The following is a 22411-nucleotide window of genomic DNA, read 5'->3' on the forward strand; positions in this document are numbered from 1 at the left end:
CAGTCCTTTTTTCAGTTTTTAGCAAATGATGAACATTTCCCTCTTTTATCTAATTTGAAGAAGGTAAAATTTTTTCCAAGAAACTACTTTAGAATTTACTTTTTAACTGTGATTTTCCACTAAGTTTTTACTGGAAAAAAAAAATGTTTGAAGGTAAAAATGTGTTTGCAAAATGAATTACAGTTCATCAGTGTTTCTAGACAGTTATCAAGGCACCAGACACCCTAGTATCGGAATAAAATGCTCCTGAACATTGTCCATAATATATGTGTAAACAAATGTATCAGTTGTTATTTCATGATGGAAGTATTGTTCACACCTTTCATTTATTCTATCAGTTACTTAACAAGTTAGTATTGAGCCCCTTCTGTGTGCCAGGCACGACCTTAAGCACTGGCGACACAGAGGTAATACATCCTCTACACCTTCAAGGAATTGACAGTCGAACACCTACTGAAACACATAAATGAATGTGTGTGTTTGAAAACATTTCTTTTCCTCTACAATAACTCATCTCAGCCCCCTTGATTAGTCACTAATGAACTCTGCTGCTTGAAGTGGGTCCTCGCGTGCAGCCAAGCAAAGAGGCTTTCACCGTGTGTGCTGCTCCCATCCAAACACCCAGACACAGTGTAGACGTGGAGCCTCCAGACCTGAGATGAAGCGTTTTTAATAAACTGTCCAAGAGAATATCTCTCACACTTTATTTTATAAAATGCTTTGGCAGAAGAGTTGTATTCCCCTGTTAGTTTTCTCTGTTTAATAATGATAATAAAAATATTTATCCTGGAGAAATGCCCAGTCAGAACTCATTACTTTCCTAGGGGAAATTGTTAGAGACTAAATTGGCATGGAACTGTTTATAAAGAAAATAAGCTTTTTAAGTTTGTGTAGCAGAGGATTCATATACATGTGTATATATAGTAGTGAACAATTACAAAACATACATGAGAGCTAAATAATGGTTACTTCCAGCATCCCTATTTTGTGTCTTTTATGTAATAATGTTTATAGTATTTTATATACTAAATAGTAGTTCTTAGAGTGTCTACTTTCTATCAAGTCATATGCTAGATGATTGAGAAACAAAGGTTAAAAAAGAAAAGAGAGTGTTATCCCTCAGGAAGCTCACCGTCCAGCAGGGGAAGGAGACCATAGTCCTCAGAGCCGCAGCAGAAATGCACACACAGCGCTGACAAGGGAGGCTGTGATATTTTAATTATTTAGACTGTAGCCATGACCCCAGATCAACCAGGTAAAAAATGAAAGAATCAGTTCACTGCATATTTCATGTAAACAGTGTCAGTAACTGACTTGACTGATTTTCCCACCAAACTGATGTTGTAACTGCACTGAATAATTACGCCTCCATCATGTGGACGTATCTCCAACTCCTCATATCGTCTGGCGGTACCTAAATTGCGGCTGGTCTTTAATAATCGGGTGTCCTCTCAGCGACTTCGCGGAATCCCTGCTCGCTTCTCTGGGCCACCCCCTCAGACCAGAGTGCCGACTGCGTGGCTCTTGGTTTGTGCTCTTGCTAGCCTGTTTTAATTTCATTCTCCCCCGAGCTTTCACTAACTGTGTCATTCCTTTTGTTTTCTTTGCTCTCTTCCCTTTCTATTCAACAGTGTTTCCTTCCACAGAGTCCACTCATGTTTAAAGATCAGATGCAGCAGGATGTGATCATGGTGCTGAAGTTTCCATCAAATTCTCCAGTAACGCATGTGGCAGCCAACACGCTCCCCCACCTGACCATCCCTGCGGTGGTGACCGTGACCTGCAGCAGACTGTTTGCAGTGAACCGATGGCACAACACAGTGGGTATGTGTACCTAAGGGAGCCCCTTCCTAACGGGTTCTTAGAGGCTGCGCTTCAGGTAGGGTAGGGTAGGCGTGCTGCGGGCTAGCAAGGGCGCCAGATGAGCTGCAGAAAGCGACAGAGTACATAATTGCCGAACCTAACTGATTAACTCTTGTCTGTCTTATTCACTGCTGCTGTCCTTTAGTGCTGCACAGAATGCTTGGCTAATGGTTAAGTATCCACTAAGTATGTGACAAATTGAAGCAGTCCTACAGATAATTCAGGTCCTCCCACCCTGCCCCCCACCAGGAGAAAAAAAAAACAACACTTTTATCCCGTATTAAACAAAAGTGATTTTGAATCTAGATTTTCTAGATGATGGTTTCAAATCCTCTTTCTTCCACTTCATTAATTCATTTAGGAACTACCTGAATGACCACTTTGTGTCAATGGTCCTGCGCACTGGGAGTACAACAAGATGAACAAGACGAATAGCGTGGCTCTCTCTGTGGAGCTTAGAGTCTTTGAGAAAAGACAAGATCTGAATTGTTCTGTGATTTCACGTGTGTTTTCTCCAAACTCATTCCGGAAGTTTCCAGCCAGTATATCTTGAAGTGTAATTCTGTCATAAAAATTAGACATATTGATACTTATCTAGCCAGGACAGGAATGGATGTGACTAATTGATTTAGCTGGCCCAGTTCATCACGTAAGATCTCCTTGGAAGCCCAAGGATTCCCGTGTCTCTAAGACTGAATGATGAGACATGCCAAATTCACCTGAATCTTTCTATTCTACTGACTTCTGCATCACTCTGAAAAACCAAACGACTTTTAGCTTGATCTCCTAAGAGTTTCTAAATGCCCCTATTTTATGGTTTTTGGCGATATTTTCAACATGAGGTAGAACGACTTCCATTCAATCAGAAATATGCAGCAGACATCTTTTAAAAATAGGACTTTATTCACAGGAGTCTTAGCCTCTAGAAATGTTTTGTATTGAAAGAAAGCTATAAAGAATTGATCTTTTCTTTAGAATTGTTTAAAAGTTTTATACGTTATATAACCTGATCTTTTCTTTAGAATTGTTTAAAAGTTTTATACGTTATATAACCACATGTGAAAAATTATGACTAATGAATTCAGGCAAGCTCCAAATATTAATCCTCTGAAAGTAGCTTTTAGGTTAAGATTTTAGGTGTGGCTCAATTTTGTACCTTCAGTTGACTTGTCATCTGTTGAAAGAAGGCCCACTTAGATGGGATCCCCATCTTCCTCTCTGCCTTGACCCAGGTGGGCCTGTGCCCATACCCATCCCTACTTGTAGGCATGACCTTTTCTTAGATTTCAGCTCTCTGACGGGTTCAAGAAATTTTGTAATCTTTTACTTCATCCAGCTTTTTCTTCTTGTTAGGATAACACTCTTCCCAGCTTTCTCCATCTTAAGTGGAGACTAGCAGTCCCCGTTGTGATGATTTTTTTAAGACTGTCTACAAAAACATGTAGTGTGACTAAATCATTCTTGCAGTAATTTACCAAATAATTTTTAAGCAAATATATATTTGTATAATCATTATAAAACACTGCTTATTAGGAAATTCCTCCTTTCTGAGAATTGTAGGGTCATTTTCTCTTTTAATTAATCTTTAGGTCTCAGAGGAGCTCCAGGTTACTCCCTGGATCAAGCCCATCATCTTCCCATTGAAATGGATCCACTCATTGGTATGTTAGCAACAAAAATACATTTTCATGGATGCTGCCTCTCCACAGATACCTATGTGGTTATTTATCACAAATGATAGTTGAATGATATTTTTTTCTGCCACAAATTAATGTGCAGATAACATCAAATTACCATCAAGGAGCTGTGCAAATCATAACATGCCATCTAAGAATCTGTTGGTATTAAAATAATTATTTGTGGCCTTTTCTTGGTATTTTAGGAGGTCACTTAGGTTGGTTCTAAACAACGCAAATGATTCCAAACTGTTCTTTCTTTCAGCCTCAACTCTTCCTTAACAACTTTATATTATTTGAAATATATAAGGACTCAAAGCTATTACTAAAGGAAACTAATACTAAAGAATTTCTTTTCTGGAAATCTCCATTCACTAGAGCTAAACATTTTTTTAATTAAAGATTTCATATGAATTGCAAACTCGGGAGCTATAACTATTTGCAGCAGATATTCCAAGTATTTTAAAATAATCACATACACATTTATTAGCTGTGTGATCCAGAGAAAGTGCCTTAATCTCTCTGGGCCTCAGTTTCATGTCTGCAAGATGGTTCCTAATCATGTTTGTTCTGCCTGTCCTCATGGGATCTTACGAGAACTAAATTAGAAAAAAATTGAACATGGTATGAAAAATTATAAAGCCATACACAAGTTACGGTATTTTTTTCTTAGATTAATCCACCCTACATCTTTGAACCCAGAAATAGGATGAGAGACAGCCATTTGGGTTAGTTCCTTATACTCCAACACAAAATAGCACTTAACATTTCTTTGGGAGAATATACGCTTAGGACAAGGAATATTTTTAGAGTTGAGGTCTAGCTGTTTCTCTGATGAAAAGACATCGACAGTGTCACGTATAGCTAGAGTGTAACTATGGAAAAATTAATAGCTGTATTCTAATTAATCAAGGACCAATTACATAGTTTTCAAGTGACTCAGGATGTTTGCTTTTCTTTTCCTTTGCTGTTTTTAAAATTATTTTTTATTTTTTACCTTCTCTAGTAATTACTATTATAGTGTTAGTAGATATCCACAAATAGTAGCACTTAGATTTAATTGGTGTTAGCAAGTGATGTTGATCTTCTACATCTGCATTTTCTGTTTAAGAATTCAGCCCAGGGATTTAGCCTGAAAGGCGGGCGTGGAGTAAGGGACAGGCTGGCATACAGACAGGCACCAGGGAAATCAGATGGTGTGTCTGAGTTCCTGACTTTATTCAGATTCAATCCCAGTGCTACCCACTGATTCTCTGCCTGTCTCTTTCCTCCCCATTCCCTCTCCCATCTTTCTTATTCCTCTCCTCCCCTGCCAGACCATTCTGGAAAGGTTTCTGTTTGTTGACAATCCAGGTCTTTAAAGCTGCTGACCTAAAGTTCCCTGAGGGGCTGCCTACATAACAACACCCCTCCCACAAATCCCTACTTTCTTCTTTTCACATGAATTGTAAATGCCATCAGAAAATGACAGATGGAGGCAAATATTAAGACATTTTTTTCCTTATGTAACATACTTCATACAATATTTATTCCTCATTATTATTGAACTTGTTGGACACTAATGAACTTGTGCAGGGTGAACATCTATTGAATTTAGTGCATTTAAATATTTTTATTATGTTGTAAATTCACATCTTGAATTCCTCATATCGGTAGAGAACTTAAACTTCCAACACGTTTTTAATATATACTATGGTTCATAAATAATCACTGCTACTAAAGAGTTTATATTTCTCATGGGGAAATGTTAAAATCTTAATAATCTTATAGCCTTAAGAACCCATTTCTAGGTAAATGAAGCATAAAAGTATTCCTTCTATAAGTGGTTGGTGAAACTCTTGTGGAATCTTTCTTTAAAGTGCTTTTTCTATTTATGTTTAGCCAATAACTCTGGTGTGAACAAACGGCAGATCACAGACCTTGTTGACCAGAGCATACAAATCAACGCCCATTGTTTTGTGGTCACAGCAGACAATCGCTATATTCTTATCTGTGGATTCTGGGATAAGAGCTTCAGAGTTTATTCTACAGAAACAGGTAAACTGAGCTATGAAATACCTTATCCTCTTCAAAATGCCAATTGTTACACCTAAAGCTTCATATGAAATCATACTTAATAGCGTAGGCATTTTCGTCTTGAGTGCCGAGATTCAAATTAAATGCTCACATTGTAAGTAAATGACTACTTATAATTTTATCCACTCTGAACTTCAGTGTGAGCTGAGCCCTGAGTTCATAGGACAACTGGGACTACAGTCCCCTTCCCACAAATCAGGTCCAATAAAAGACCTTAAACCTCCCCTTAGTCTGGCCCAACCCTGAAAAAAAATCATGATTGTGTTATTTTATGTTATTTTCTTAAGAAGTCCCAAGTGACATTCTTGTATCACTTTTTCAGAAGCAACTCAAGAAACCAAATCTGTAGCTAGATTTTGTTACAAAATTACCTTGTAAGTTTGCTGGTCTATAGATTCACTTTTCGCAAATCTAGTAAAGTTAAGCTTATTACCATTTAAAGAAAAATAGCAAATGAATTTGACCTACCATTTCTGTGTTTCAGGGAAGCTAACTCAGATTGTATTTGGCCATTGGGATGTGGTGACGTGCTTGGCCAGGTCTGAGTCGTACATAGGTGGGGACTGCTACATCGTGTCTGGGTCTCGAGATGCTACCCTGCTTCTCTGGTACTGGAGTGGGCGACACCATATCATAGGAGACAACCCGAACAGCAGTAAGTATTTGTCTAAAATTGTCCTACCAGACTAAGAACTCATTTAAACATGTTTTGCTCTTTTAATTTTCCTAATAGTTTTTGCTGGTGTTGTAAGGGTTTTAAAATACGAAAGCTTAAGCAGCAAACATCTACGTTGGAATGTGGCTATATTCAAAGTGTACAAAAGAGCGACCACTATAACCTTCAGCCTGAGGAAACTCCCAGATCCCCTCACATTGACCCTGTGCTCAGCAGCCCTTCCCCAGTCTCCAGATGTCCCCATCCTTCCGAAATTTCCTTCGGTGTCATCGGGTCCATTCAACTTCGTATGATTTCTCTCAGCTAAGTGCAGTCTGTCCCTTCTCTGAATTTCCATATGTTTTATTTGTGCCTCAAGAGGACACTTACTGCTTTCTACCATGGGGTGTAGTAAATATCTGTTTATTTATTTGACAATGACTGAATACCCCCTTCAGATTAGGCCCTGGTGAAGCAAAGCTGAATAAGATGATTTCTTTGCTTGGTATGATTCCTGAGTGTTTTTTATTCAAAAGTGCTCCTGAAAATATCCTGTAGGAAAAAAATGGGGGGACTCCAGAGTAAAACAATTTTAGAAAACACCGCATATACTCTTGCTTTCTATGTGAGCTCTGAAAGCCTTACACAAATAAAGCTGTTGATAACCCACAGTTTCTCAAACATGTTCTCCATGGAACATTTTGTTCATGGAAGAGCAGTTATTATTCCTTGGAGCTGCTATTCTGAGGAAACGCTGAAATGGACCATGAGTCGCTCTCTCTGCATCTTAAGTCTCTGGTTCCTGGCATAGTTGCACAAATAATAGGTTTTCTATAAATATTGTTGAATGACTGAAGAACTGGATAAGACATTTCCTAGAAATAATTGCTGTCTTTAATTACCAAGCTTTCAGTATTTCACATACACATGTTTCCTGTAAAATAGAGAATGGTTTCTGTAAAGTGTTGATAATGGCAAGTACCTAAACCAGGATTATTCTAATTATGATTTGTACATTGGGCACAGCTTTAACCGTACTCTAAAATAAACTGAAACATGAGTTTGGGAATATTGGTGATGAAACAGAGATAGGAATTTTCCAGGAATGCTGTGCACCTGCCACTGAAATACTATCAACGTAGAGAAGAAAAGACGTGTACAGGACGCTGTGTCGTAACTACACGGCGGGCCCCTTCCAGCCTGTGAGAGAGCTGGGCATGGAAAGCTTCATATATATGTGTGTGTATATACATACACACACACACACACACACACATATATATATATATGAAGGTGTTAGGAGAATGAACTAGATGACCAGGTGACTTATTCTTGTTGCCCGTAGCTGGAGGTGAAGAACAGTAAATGAAGAAACTGAAAGTGTATTATGAAGTAGTGTCTCTTAGTGTAGATACTGAATAAGAGAAAGTGCCTCTTTCTAAGTTGTGAACTAAGATGTGATATTGGTTTGAGGAAAACACATATTCAGTGTTGCTTGATTTGCAACCAGCTCAACTAATTAGCTACCAATTGTACATTATACCGGAGATCATACTCTAAATACTAGTAATACTCTCTTTTTAGGAGAGTACTAGTAGATTACTACTAGAGTACTAGTAATTACTAGAGTACTGGTAATTACTCTCTTTTTAAAAACCATATCCTTAAAAAAGGAAACTTCATTTTTAGCAGGATTTGTGTGTGTGTGTGTGTGTGTAAAAAATGCTTGATCTACTTTATTAGTATTATATTTTATTATTTTTAAGCATGGTACATTATCACATGTATTTTATTTAATTGTATTTTTACATATTTCCCAGTTTCCTTTTTTCCTTTTCGATGAGTGTAGTGCTCATAAGAAGAAAAGTTGAACTGAGCAGCAGGGCTGTGTGGTATCTTCCATCCATTATTGACACAAATTAGAAGTTATTAGACAGAAAAAAATTTTAAAGAAGCAGAATAGGGTTTTAAAGCCAATTAATTAACATCTTCAAAGTGAAGCGCAAAAATGATGAAAATGATATTTCCAAAAAGAGAATTCATTTCTTAAAAACTACCATTTGGTAGCAGAGAAGATAATATAATGTCCTGCTATGAGGTATACGTATAGCTGACTCACTTTGTCGTACAGCAGAAACTAACACACCACTGTAAAGCAATTATACTCCAATAAAAATGTTTAAAAAAAGGAATTTTAAAGAAAGATGTTAAATTATAGTAATTATCTGTTAACTACTTTATTTTCTAGTGATCTTTTAAACCAAATGATGGTTAACATCATTTGTTCCATCACTTAGCAAGAAAAGTTAAATGTAATAATATTTAGAGTGTTTAAAGTTCCTTTCAACAGGAGCTATGTAAATAGAAATGTTTATGTTAATCCTTAAGAACAAAACTGTGAATACTGGATTTGTTAAAATGTAGAATTTTAAGTTTTAAATAAAGACAAGCTTATCCCTAAGACATTATTGCACAATATTATCCATACAGTATTGCCTCCATTTAGGGGGATTTATTTTTTGATTAAAACCTGTTGTCATCATTATGAACCTTAAGGACTTCCATAAAACCCACCCTGCCAACACTTTCCTAGGCATTTAATGTGGGCATATGTAATGTGGTTCCATTTTATCCATTATCCTTAACATAAAGGGAGAAATATGCTCTTTTAGATTAAACAGGACGAGTAGCTCAAGTATTAGTCAAGCAGCAAGCATGTATTAAATGCCTGCTGTGTGCTGGTACTACCTTAGCATTGGGAGTGCTGGGTCGTCAAATTCTGACTTTCTGGGGTTTACAAAAGCCTATATTGTGACCACGAAACTGCCTGTCCTGCTTGGAAGTACTGAATATACTGAGTATTACATAACTCTTGAATTGCTATCAGATAATATTTAGTATCATAAGTACTTGTATCTACAAAATGCTTAGCATTACATCTTGGGCACAAATTGATGATTATGTAAAAACTGGTTTCAGCTTTTTGCCATACAGACAGTAAAAATCATAATAGTAAAACACAGTAAAAAATAATAATTAGTCATATTTAGTATTTGATTGACTCGACTGATTTGTGACTCAGTCTGTGAAAACCGCCAACCTAGCAGCTCATGTAGGCATGCCTAGAGAGACCATATATTTTGGTCAGCTCACTTTTTGCAAAGGCAGTCAGAACACACACTGAATTGACTGTCACATCAGGGATCAGCCGTGGGTGTTGACACAGATGTAGTCCTTGCCATCAGAAAACTCACAAAATGAAGGGAAAGCGTTTTGTTTTGTTTTGTTTTTTTCCTGTTTATTTTATTCTAGCTACCAATTCACAGGTCAGAGAATCAGGCTGTATGTTCTTTCTGTCTCATAATGCATTGCTACACAAGACCAAAAAGCTAGTTATGTCTAAATTCATATTAAAGTGTGTGACACAATGCCCTTAGGTTTCGAGGGCTGTATATATTAACCTCGACTTGAAGGGGGAAGTCCTAGCATGAAACGTAATATCCCAGTAGCTGTTAGAATTCAGGACTTGGTCTTGGTGTGGACATTGAACTCGCTTTGTGTGTCAGAGGCTGAATCATATTTATCCAGCAGAACACCATAACGTAGTAGGATTCATTTACTCACCCTATGTGCGCATGACTAAAACTTCCTCAGGATAAACTCAGGTGCTTTAATATATGTATGTTTCTTTTGCATTGTCATCCTTATTTTTTAATGGCTAGCTCTGTTAGTGCCACGGAGGAAAAATAAGTAATGTTTGTGAATTTTTTTAGGTAGGTTTGAAAGAGTTAATGGTTTCATTGTGTCAAATATATTGTTGTGACTAACTTGGACATCTCATAAATAAATCTTTTTCTAATTATTTTTATAGTTTTCATGAATTTGCCGCAAAGACAATGAAAATGTGTAAGCAGATTATTATAGAGTTTTAGACCATAAAAGAAACAAGCAGAGGCTACCTGGCAGAGGTTCCAGTAGAATTATAGTAGTTTTATTAATATATTTAATGCTAATATTCATTGTTACTCTTTCAAACTTGTGACTTTGAACATAGACAGTTTTCTTGTAGATTATAGTAGTTTTATTAATATATTTAATGCTAATATTCATTGTTACTCTTTCAAACTTGTGACTTTGAACATGGACAGTTTTCTTGTAGATGTAAAATAGGTCCCTGACTAGATAACAGAATTGCAGAGATGTGAGGGACAGATGCTTTCATCTGAAACAGACTTTTACACAAATTCTGAAACTAATTTGGAAGTGATAAAAATTAATTTGCGCACTTTAATTGGAAGCAGGCTATCGCATGAAAGGAAGGAGAGCAGAGCAGGCAATTTGTGCTAAAAGCTGATTGAATTTTTTGTCAGGTAGTATCTTGGACTTGGCTGCTTATCCTCCTGAGCCCTTCTTTGCAATATATTACAGCCCATCTCTGACTGGTGTTCTTTAAAAGGATCAATGCTATTCCTGTTGAATCCCTAGAGCCCCAAATTTCATTGATCTCGGGACTTGACATTTCTCATTACGTGCTGTAGCTTCCAACGAGATAGTCACAAGAGGGGCAAGTCAACATTGTCTCTTCAGCAGACACTTATAATACATTGGGACCTCGGCTCCAACTCCAATCGGCTTGTAAAGTGTGTGGTTTTAATGTTTATACCAGATATAACGTGCCTGTTAGAGAGTTTGTTGACATTTTTAAAATCATAGCCACAGGAAACTTTGAAAGAGAATTTACTGTTCCTCTTTTCAAATCAAATCTACAAATATGCATAGAGTAATATGTATGACATTGTTATCATGCTTTTTCTATTTCACTTTTGAAAAACAAGTCTTCAGCTCACGTTTGAGAATTATACAAACTATGAAACAAGAAGCCCATTGAAAAGGAGACTCCAGCTGTGCACACATCCCTTCCCTGGGCTCCCATTGTGTGAGCTTCAACTCCGGACGCTGACCCTCCCGCCAGCCCCAGCCTGTCACTAAACATCTGCCAAATCACATCCCTCGCTTTGTCTGCGTCCAGCCTTCTTTTAAAACAACCATCCTGGTGTCCAGCTCCACAGCCACCACTAACCAGTGGTGTTATAGGGGATGAAGAAAGCATGGACAAAGAACAGCCTGAAGATAGTTTATATATATAATATTATATATATATATATATATATGATGAGTTTGTCTCACTTCTCAGAGCAAGGAATCTTAACTAGGGTTTAGTAAATGTTAAACCTCTTCTTATTAACTTTGAGAGGAAGCATAGTTACACGTGTAATAATTCTTACCTCGTAGAGCTTTCTGAGGGCCAAAAGATAATGTCTATAATGTAGCATCCCTAACACGGGGCCCATCCTGCAGGAGACCTCTCAGCCCTCCCATTCCCTCAGGCCAACGTTAGGAGACATTATAGGGTTCCTGACTAAGAAGGGGGCTGCCTGCCACTCAGTTTCTGCTTTTCCTTCCCCTTTATGGAACTGAGGCTGCAAGGGTCTTTGTCCTGGGTCAGAAGCAATATAAAAAACAAGAGTGACTAATATGTTCTCGTGATCAGGGAGCCTCGGATCTATACCAGCGGGCTCTCTGGGCATCATGCAGAAACCTCTACCTCCTTGGGAAAGGCAGGTGGATTATACTATTGATTGGGGAAGGAGATGGTAGGACAGTAAGGTACTGTGGCCTAGATCCAGGTTCAGGACCTCAAGGGAAGAGATCTGCACTGAAACAGCAGAGCTCAGAGGAAAATGTGGTCAGTGTGCTCTCTGAAGAAGAAAAAGAACAACTTAGAGTCAGTGAATAAATAGGTTTGTATCGATCTTCTATTTCTCATCAAGTACTCTGTGATTGTGTAATAAAATGAAACCACATCATGGGACGTTTTCCAACCCATGGAATGTTTTTATGTGGATTACCTTGTGACCTGTGGGAAATGCAGGTCCAGGTGTTTCTGGTGCTTAGGCCAGAAACCTCTGCAGCAGCCCTCAGGTGGCTGAAGACACAGTACCTCAATAGGAACTCCTCACAAACGAAGTTTTTCTGAGCTACCCCAGCAAATGTCTAACATAATTTTTTCAAAATAAATCTTGAAATCAGAGCAGTGATGACACTGCTGCACCCTTTGAAATCTTTTGTTCTGGGATTTCAAGTCAAAAATCCATCATTTTTATATAGTATAAACGTGAATGAAAATACCTTCTGCAGTGATTCTTCAGTGACTCAGCAGAGGTCGCAGATAAAACCTGAATGTCATACATCAAGAGGTTCATTTTCCGACTCCCCCAGGACTGCACTGAGGATCGCAGAAAAACTCTGCTGTTTTTGTTCATCTCCAATTCAGAAGGACCAAAGCTTCCCCTGCATATTAGTAGGTCCCACAAATGAGGCTGAAAATAATAAGAACCATGAGCAATCTTTACTTTGACCATTTCTCTGAAAGCCACAGACTATCACACTGACAATGCTCCCCTTGTCAGTTCTCTGTGGATTGCAGCATCTAACACCTTTGTACTTTCTTCATCATCCATTTTGAGAATATTGAAATATCTTGTGATAAAAATGAGGTGGAGGGCTTCCCTGGGGACGCAGTGGTTGGGAGTCCGCCTGCCGATGCAGGGGACGCGGGTTCGTGCCCCGGTCCGGGAAGATCCCACGTGCCGCGGAGCGGCTGGGCCCGTGAGCCATGGCCGCTGGGCCTGCGCGTCCGGAGCCTGTGCTCCGCAACGGGAGGGGCCACAACAGTGAGAGGCCCGCGTACGGAAAAAAAAAAAAAAAAAAAAAAAAAAAAAAAATGAGGTGGAATCTGTTTACTATAAGACTTTTATATTTGGAGTTTCCAAATGCTTGCCTAGAAGGAATCTCAAAATTGGACGTGTTTGTTCATCATTCATAGTAATTCCATCACCCAGAAAGCTCTTCTCCTGAGGAAATGACTAGAGAAGGAGGGTAGTGGTGCTGTGGTCCTTAGGGGAGCGGTCTCACCTGCACCTCCCTCTGCACAGGGCCCTTTAACCCATAGCTACATCCATCAATTGTAAGGTGACAGTGACAGAATTTTCCTAGGATTTTGAATGATTGTTGGGGTGTGTGACATCTGTCCCTGACAATGAAATGAAATATAGGAAATATGCTTTCCCCCTGCTGCAGGTTCTCCAACTCAAAACCCCTGAATAACATTTTATTTACTTTTCTATAGTTGAAAGAAGGAAACAGTGCTTTCAGGGGCCCTACAAAATCCCTTAATAGTTAAGTTTCACAGTTTATTCAAATGATCTGGGGGAATTGTAATGATAAATAGAACATTTTAAGCTTTCTAAATCAGAGGTAAGCCTTTGAAAAACTTTATTTTCTTATGTAAAATATATTACATACATAAGGAAGATTTTTAATATTTTTATACATTTTTTAAATTCCCTGCAGTAGAACTAGATTGCTTTTTACTTTTTCTGTAGCATATAAGGGAAAGGTTTAGAAAACTCTATATAAATTGTATTAAACATATAATTGCAGGATTTTTAATTCATCAGTCTCTCCAAAATAAAATAATCACTTAGAAAAATTAAGGATGATATTACACATAAAATCTTATCAATAATTAATCTTCATTTTGTCAGGGAACTCAGGGCATCTGTGAAGCATAAGTTTATAAACTATATAAATATGTTTCAGACAAATCTAGGACTGCTGACAAATCTAAAAGGATACTCTGCCAATACTCAAACACATTATAGCAAGATACATAAATTTAGGATAAAATGACAGACTAACGTGGGCTTTCAGCTCTCCCTCCCATACTCCATCTACGTAAGAAATGCCTCAAACGCAAAATGGAGGCTCACATGATGGATCTGAGGAAACTCACGGAAATCTGTGAGCAGTTCCTGGAGAGACAGAAGACCGGTGGGTCTGAAGGAGGAGATACTGGCAGAGGGGAAGAGTGTTGGGTGCCTTGCTGGGTAGGGCGTTTTAGTTATGCGCTGTCTTGCCAGAATTTTCCACGATCTATTGATGCCTTCCCTCCCGCGGCTGTGGGGCAGGGAACTGGAGCACCAGTCCAGCTGCTCAGGGCTGTGGCATCACATCAGTGTCAAGGGAGGGGCTGCCCAGGAGGTGGGCACAAGTGCCATCCCTTTGACATTCACTTCCCCCACTGCCCCCTCTACAGTGGGGGCCGGGGGATTGCAACCCGGGAGGCAGCTCTCAGAAAAAGCAGCGTGGCCGAGACCAAAGCATAGGATGTTTTTCTGAGAGACAAGATGAGGGAGCGGTGGTTCAACCCCGTCCAGAACATGAGCGCACAGAGGAAAACAGGCCAGCATGCAGGGTCTCAGGCACCGTAAGGGAAAGATCACAGACTCAACAACCAGGTGAAGCAGAATGAACAGAAGAGAAAAACACAGAACTCTTTAAAAAGGCACAATATTCTCTAAGATATAAGAAAGGGGCTCAGAGAGGTTAAGTAACTGGCTCATGGTCACACAGCTAATAAATGCCCTTACTAAACAACGATTGCTATTTTAAACGTTCAATTTAATGGCATAGCTCTTCATTCCTGCCATTGGTCTGTAAGTGACTCACCGCTGCTGTTCCTTTGCAGGTGACTATCCTGCACCAAGAGCTGTCCTCACGGGCCATGACCATGAAGTTGTCTGTGTTTCTGTCTGTGCTGAACTTGGACTTGTTATCAGTGGTGCTAAAGGTCAGAAGACATTTCTTTCATTTTCGGTCTTTAAACACTATACGATTTTCACAAGTTAACCATGATTTATGATTTATTTCCTTTAGGAGGCTCTCCATAGACAAATGTAATCCCCAGGTTTTTTGGAGCTGTTTAGTTTTATTATTAATATTTGCTAGTACTAATATAAAAGAGATATAAGATATTATGTAGTATTTTGTGTTCACCAGCATTCTAGCCAGAACACTGGTAAATTAAACTGCAGCACACCCATATGATGCAGTCATCACAGATAACATTTAAAAGACCAGGGGGAGGGGACTTCCCTGGTGGCGCAGTGGTTAAGAATCCGCCTGCCAATGCAGGGGACACAGATTCAATCCCTGATCCAGGAAGACCCCACAGGCCGCGGAGCAACTAAGCCCACATGTCACAACTACTGAGCCTGCACTCTAGAGCCCACAAACCACAACTACTGAGCCCGTGCGCCACAACTACTGAAGCCCGCGCGCCTAGAGCCCATGCTCCGCAACAAGAGAAGCCACCGCAATGAGAAGCCCGCACATGGCAACGAAGAGTAGCCCCTGCTCGCTGCAGCTAGAGGAAGCCCGCGTGCAGCAACGACGACCCAACGCAGCCAAAAGTAAAAATGTAGTAAAAAAATAAAAAATAAAAAAAAAGGAAAGACAAGGGGAAGATATCCGTGATGGCGGGGTCCATGGGGGGCTCAGGCTGCTCGTGAGACACAGCCTTGGATCCAACCCCCTACACAAGTCATTTTCTTCTCAAGGCTGGGCACTGTGTAGTGGTAGATGGCAAAGGAAATATGATGACTTAGTTCTTTTGACTTTTTGTGGAAAAAGTACTGTTTCAGGAAAAGTCAGGAAACTTGGATTCTAATTCTGGCTGAGATACCAATTCTCCATGGGAGGCTCCAGGGCAGTAAGGAGCCTAATGCTTAGGAGAAACTGAAAGAAAACCAAAGGGGCCGAGTGTGGTGAGGACACCACGGACGTAAGGAGACGAAGGCTGAAGAGGTGAGGGGCCCCCGCGGCACAAGCATTTTATTTTGAGTGTAGTGGGAAGCCGTTGAAGTCCTGTAGCCAGGTGATGAGGTGATCAGATTTGCTTTTTAGGAGCTTATTCTGGCTGCTTTATAGGTAATGGGTATAATGTCTGAAGGCAGGGACACTGTGTTTTTGTATTTAAGAATAAATAACCCAGGGAGGGACACATAGGATATTTTCAATAAATGTCTTTTAATGTCTGTTTTAGAAACAACATGTAATATCAATATCATTCTGTTCTGTAAAGCAAAAAAAAGAAGAAAAGGAAAGGGAAGGAAAACAAGAGACACAATTAGGGAAAAACATTAATTTTCCATAGATGATGGTTGATACTAGAAATGATTGCTATTTTTTTTTCTCTAACTCTTTGTATTTTCTGGAATGCACATCTATTACTTTAGCAATCAGGAAAACATTTAGGTATAGCCTTATAATGTCACTTGTTTTGTAAAATATGTATCTACTGAAATCAATTGTTTGAAAAATAAGAATGTAATTCATGCATGGTTGTATGCAGTTTTTCTGGGGGATGTGGGGGACAGGTAATACCAAACTACATTAACCAGTTATTTGTATGAACTTGACTACTGAATGTTTTATCTTAAAATTTCTACCTGAGAAAAAATAAGTCCCTCCCCATACTACTTTTACATTCTCGCCTCACTCTTCATTTATTTAAAAAAGAAAAAGTGTTCCTACAGTCTGAATTACTGGATTCCTTTTCTTAATTTTGCCTTTTACATTTTATGTATAGACTATAGAAAGGTAAAACTTATTATTTGATAGTATTGTATTTATGTGGTACAATTATAATTTTGATGATACTAAAGAAAAGTAGTGATTGTTTTGATAATTCTCCTGAACTTTCTAAAGAAAAATTTCTAAACACATATTAAGAGACAACTTGGACATGCAGTCTTTTATTCTCATGTAACGTATGAACTGTATCCTTTTTTAATGAGTATTATCTCATGAAGGGAAAGAGCAACTGCTGACCTATATAAAAAGTCTGGAAGGCGCGTGTGTGTTATGGAACAGCTCTCTGTACTTGTTCTGCTGAAATCTAACATCAGTGCTCGGCTCTTGCCGCCATAGTTCTTTTCTTTCCTACCTTCTTTCAACGAATCTGAGCGTATTATTCAGGTACGATTTGCAGGTGTGTGGAAGCTAACACGTGACTGGTCCTCACCAGTGACTCTGGCCTTGCTGTTCCCCGCTCTGCAGAGGGCCCTTGCCTCGTCCACACAATCACTGGAGATTTGCTAAGAGCCCTCGAAGGACCAGAAAACTGCTTGTTCCCACGCTTGATTTCTGTCTCCAGTGAAGGCCACTGTATCATCTACTATGAGCGAGGGCGATTCAGCAATTTCAGCATCAATGGGAAACTTTTGGCTCAAATGGAGATCAACGATTCAACACGGGTAAATCTGCATGTTCCGTGCCAACTGGGGACCTAGCCAAGGGGTTAAAGACTGACTATTTTACATTAAATGACTCATAATAGAATTTCCCTGGTATCCAGGTAAATGTGTGTTGGTTTGTAAAAGCATATAAATTCATGTTGATTGATGCTTTGAAGAAACCCAAAGTTCATTTAATCCCAAGTAGCTAACTCAGTGAATTAGACTTTGGAGGTGATGGCTGTAGTTTGATTAGGGGTTAGACCCGTAAGGAGATTTTTCCTAATCTCCTCTCACAAACAATTGTTCCTGCGTTGCACTCCCCTGACATTAAAAATGAGTTTATTGTCAAAGAATCTTATCTTCTGAACCCTCGACCAAAATTACATACCAAATTGCCCATCACTCGCAAATGAATTATAATTGCTGGTTTATCATTATTAAAAACAGCTTTTAAATATTCTTCTGCCGTTTGTTCTAAAAGTCTTGACATAGCTAGTATTCAGAACTTAAGAAAACATCATGTTACTTAATTCTCAAGTTCTTTCTGGATTAGACTGATAATATTCTCTTTGGGACTTCTGTTATTTTGTAACCGAAATTGGTTTTAATAAGATCCTTTGTTTATGTAAGAACTTTGATGAATTCCACATTGGAAAGTCTATGGATTGGACTTTAGAAAACTTGGACAAGGGGCTAAAAGTAGAAAATAATGACAAGGGACTTGTATTAAGTGCCTTTCAGTAGTGCCCACTGATCTTTTGGGAAACACTGAGAGAAATGGTTGCTTTTCTGCCTTGTCCAAAGGCCATTCTCCTGAGTAGCGATGGCCAGAACCTGGTGACCGGAGGGGACAATGGTGTGGTGGAGGTTTGGCAGGCCTGTGACTTCAAGCAGCTGTACATTTACCCCGGATGTGATGCTGGCATTAGAGCAATGGACTTGTCCCATGACCAGAGGTGAGCCATGTTGGGGAGAAATGTAATCACTCAAGAACTGTCGTTGAAAGTTCTTAACATTTTACCAAGGGTGAAACCTGCCGTGAAGGAGGTTCCAGCATCCAGATGGAAGAAAGACTAGTGCAGAAAAGGGTAATTTGAGGAGAGGAGTTAAGTACTGTAAGAAAGGATTCTGGTAAGAAGGAAACAGAGGAAGAGAATAAGGGGGAGAAAAGAAAGAAATGGGTCTAAAGAAAAACAGGCGCATCTAGACACTGCCCAAAATGTAGAATTATCCCCACCAACTTCTCTGTTCTCACATCCTTACCTGGTCTCAGACAGGCCTGCCTGGCTTACATTATGTGAAAGAAACACATATTTTTTAGCAGAGTCCTGGCTTGAGGCATACATCTAGCTAAATGCAGCCAAATGCAAAGTACGGACTACAGCTGGCCTCTGTTTTAAAAATAACGAGGCACTCATTACTTGAAACAATCTCCATCGCCCCCCTCATTTTCTTATTCACATATCTGCCATTTATGTTATTGTGTGGTATTTTATGCATTTCCCTAAGACACTATAATCTTTTCTTGGAAAGAATTGACAGGAACGTTAACAAAGTAATATGATTTTCTATTGTTCCTCAATTTGCAACAAGATTTTGTTATTTCCTAAAGTTTGCCTTTGGGTTTATTATAAAGTGAAAAGAATAATTGGAATATAAAGTCTAAATTTCTAAATTTAAAAAATAAATTAAAACTCTATAATCTTAATACGGTAATTTCTCATTTTTTGCTATATATTTAACAGAAATAAGAAAAGCTTATTAACCGACTTATTTCAACTATGTGTATCTTCTTTATAAGAGTATTGGTTTTAAAACAGTATGAATGTTAAGGCTTATATGATACATTTAACAAAGCATCTTCACACTATAGTAAAATGGTACTGAAGTCATCAAGAAAAGCAATGGAATTTAAGTTAGTTTGGGGAAGGGGTATTTGATCTGCAGCCCAACCTGTTTTAAAGAAAATTTAAGCAGATTATTATTAGAGTGTTCCAAAAGTGTTCCAAAATGCTGTAGCCCGTATTCATAAATGGGAATGGTTTACCATGTAATTATTTTATATACATGGGTGTTTCTAAAGTATTTGAAATGATTTGTGTTCTTAAGTAGTTTAAATATTCTCCCGGATATTCTTATTCATTCATGTATTCATGTTGCAAACATTTGCTGCCACCATCATAGATTAAGCACTGTGTACAGTCCTGAGGATACAGAACAAGATCACTGACCCCAAAGAGCTCAAATAATCATAATAAATGTGTATGAGGGAAGCAGGAGCAGAGGAACAGAAGAAGGAAGTGATTAGCTCTTCTCAAGGGGTGCGGAGGGCAGGAGGGGTTTTGTAAGATCTGTATCCTTCACTCGGTATGGGGGAGAGAGTAGATGAGAGAGCATAGGCAAGGCTGCAGTCCTCTTAGTGGTCTCCCAGGAGGAGCAAGGAAAGATACTAACCAAGTTTCTGTTTCTTTTTCAATCTCATCCTTAATTTCAATTATTATTGTTGTTTTATGATGTCCTTGATATGTTGGAGCAGTAGCATATGCACATAGGTTACAGATTGATAGATAAACATACAGTGAGGATGCCTACTCAGAAAGTGTTTATCTGATGAGTTGTCTGATCGAAAGTCAATCAACACTTGGTCTGGCAGTCCAGGTGTTTTCGGAATTGATTCAGCTTCTCCTAGGAGAAACAAGAATAAATTTTAATCCTCTCTGAGGGCACACAGAAGTAAAACCTGGTGAACTCTGAGAATGTGCTATTGTTTAGTGTAAAGTAGAGCCACATCAGTGATTTTGTGTCTCTCTTAACTACCGCCTCTGCTTTTCCAGGACTCTGATCACTGGCATGGCTTCTGGCAGCATTGTAGCTTTTAACATAGATTTTAATCGGTGGCATTATGAGCACCAGAACAGATACTGAAGACAAATGGAGAACCAAAAGCCAAGTTAAGGCTGAGAGCACAAGAGCTGCGTGGAAAGGCAATATCTCTGGTGGAAAAAAACTCGTCTACATCGACCTCCGTTTGTACATTCCATCACACCCAGCAATAGCTGTACATTGTAGTCAGCAGCCATTTTACTTTGTGTGTTTTTTCACTACTGAACACCAGCTGCTACCAAGCAAGCTTATATCATGTAAATTATATGAATTAGGAGATGTTTTGGTAATTATTTCATATCTTGTTGTTTATTGAGAAAAGATAGTAGGATGTGTCACAAGAGACTTTGGACAATTCTGAGGAACCTTGTGTCCAGTTGTTACAAAGTTTAAGCTTTGAACCTAACCTGCATCCCATTTCCAGCCTCTTTTCAAGCTGAGAAAAAAAAAAAAAAACACGTTTGATACTTTGTACATCAGAAGCATCTTATTTAAAGGGATACTTTTGTAAAAGTAAAACCTTGTATAAAGAACAAAACATTTCTTAATTTTATTGTGGAGTTACAACTTGCATGTTCTTTAATCCTGAAGTCTTGATGGAACAGGTGCATTGACATTAGGAAATAGTAAGATCTGTCCAAGGACACAGCTTGTATGAAAGGATTGAATTTGGGCTCAATCAGTAATTTTTGACATTTTCACCAAAATACATAGTTTTGCACTTTTAAAATCTAAATTCATCCCTTCTAAGTGAAATTTGCTCATAAAGCATTTGAATACTAAGCCATTATTTGCCATTTTGGTACTTGATACAAAGAAAATTCAGCCCTAACCTTCATAATTTGAAGACACAGCAGAAAGGGGGCTTAGGGATGAGGTCCTGGTTTTATTGTATAAATAGGAGTCCCGATCATTAGTCCCATAGTAATGACTTCCCAACTCCTGGACAACTCTTCCAGAATCATCCTGCTGGCTTAGCGTGTGTACATTAGGGGAGGAGAATCTGATGCTAACTTTTTTGCTGGTTTTTTCCCACCCCCCGCGCTCTCTCTCTCTCTCTCTCTCTCTCTCTCTCTCTCTCTCTCTCTTTGGTTCTTGAATAGCTTCATTTCTTTAATAATAAGTCAGACTTTATTATAACAATAACTGATGTTATTCTTTTAGGTTCTTGTGAAATTTTCACCTAAAGCCACATTCTTAGCCTAAGGCACTTCATCTTTTATGATATGAAATGATGGCTATCAAACGATTTTCCATACATTGTACTGATCAAGTTATACACCCAGGGGTATATACACTTTATTCATGTTTCTTCTTTGTATATTTGGTGACTGTATCGTCATAGATATGTACATATTGTGTCGGTAGGGCTATGAGGCATGTTACAGGAATGTAATTTTCTCAGAATTTACACTCACTTGCAGTCATTTATTTAAAAAGATAAAACAAGATAATGGGTTCTTTGTATTGGCACTTTGCACCAGAAACATATCATTATTTATTGATGTGATTACTTATTTGTTATCCACCTTGTACTAGTAAGTTTTAGCACTGAATTCCTTCTTCATTGTTGTTTGTATTTATGAGATTCTGAAATTCTGGGGAATCGGCGTAATGATTAATTTATTCATCACCAGGCTGTAAGCAATATCTTGAGTTTGTAGCTTAGAATTGGGAGGATAATGAACATCTGGAAGACAAGTTCATTTCATCTTGAGATCATGGTGAAATATTTTGGATATATAAATTCCTTAAGCTATTGTAACCATGTTTTATTGCAAAGATGTAAAATATGCCAGATGTGTGTGAGTTGGAAATGAAAAAAAGAAAAATAAAATATGCAAAGAATTCACCGATTTTTTCACATTTCATTGGACACTTCACTTATGTGCATTCATTATGTTGTCATACAAGTTTAAGAAATCAACGTCACCTCATATAAAGGCCTAGAGCATCTAAGAACATGAAATAGAGTCCTAATGAGGTTCTGTAATTTGCTGAAACATGAGCTTCTCTGCTTGACCATCTGGCAGGGATTTGGGGCACCAGTGACCAGAGGGAAACAGCTCTTGTTATTTCTTCTGCATAGTCCACTTTTGGGGTTATTTTTGTTTCAT

General features: G+C 38.6%; 1 protein-coding gene across 9 annotated transcripts in view; it reads left to right on the forward strand.

The window, feature by feature from the left end:
* Positions 1-22130, forward strand: part of NBEA (neurobeachin) — a 607387-nt gene extending 585257 nt beyond the window's left edge. For 6 of the 9 annotated variants that reach the window (XM_055089393.1, XM_055089397.1, XM_055089396.1 and 3 more), the window contains 8 exons: positions 1632-1824; positions 3453-3524; positions 5421-5576; positions 6100-6270; positions 14861-14962; positions 17233-17429; positions 18216-18367; positions 20246-22130. In XM_055089393.1, the coding sequence (XP_054945368.1) occupies positions 1632-1824; positions 3453-3524; positions 5421-5576; positions 6100-6270; positions 14861-14962; positions 17233-17429; positions 18216-18367; positions 20246-20336 (1134 nt within the window). In that variant the 3' untranslated portion in view covers positions 20337-22130. The remainder of the gene's footprint in view (positions 1-1631; positions 1825-3452; positions 3525-5420; positions 5577-6099; positions 6271-14860; positions 14963-17232; positions 17430-18215; positions 18368-20245) is intronic. The other 3 variants (XM_055089395.1, XM_055089398.1, XM_028497448.1) reach the window with 1 other exon arrangement.
* The last annotated feature ends 281 nt before the right edge of the window (positions 22131-22411 follow it).

The sequence above is a fragment of the Physeter macrocephalus genome, chromosome 13, assembly GCF_002837175.3.
Source record: "Physeter macrocephalus isolate SW-GA chromosome 13, ASM283717v5, whole genome shotgun sequence".
Classification (NCBI taxonomy): Eukaryota; Metazoa; Chordata; class Mammalia; order Artiodactyla; family Physeteridae; genus Physeter; species Physeter macrocephalus.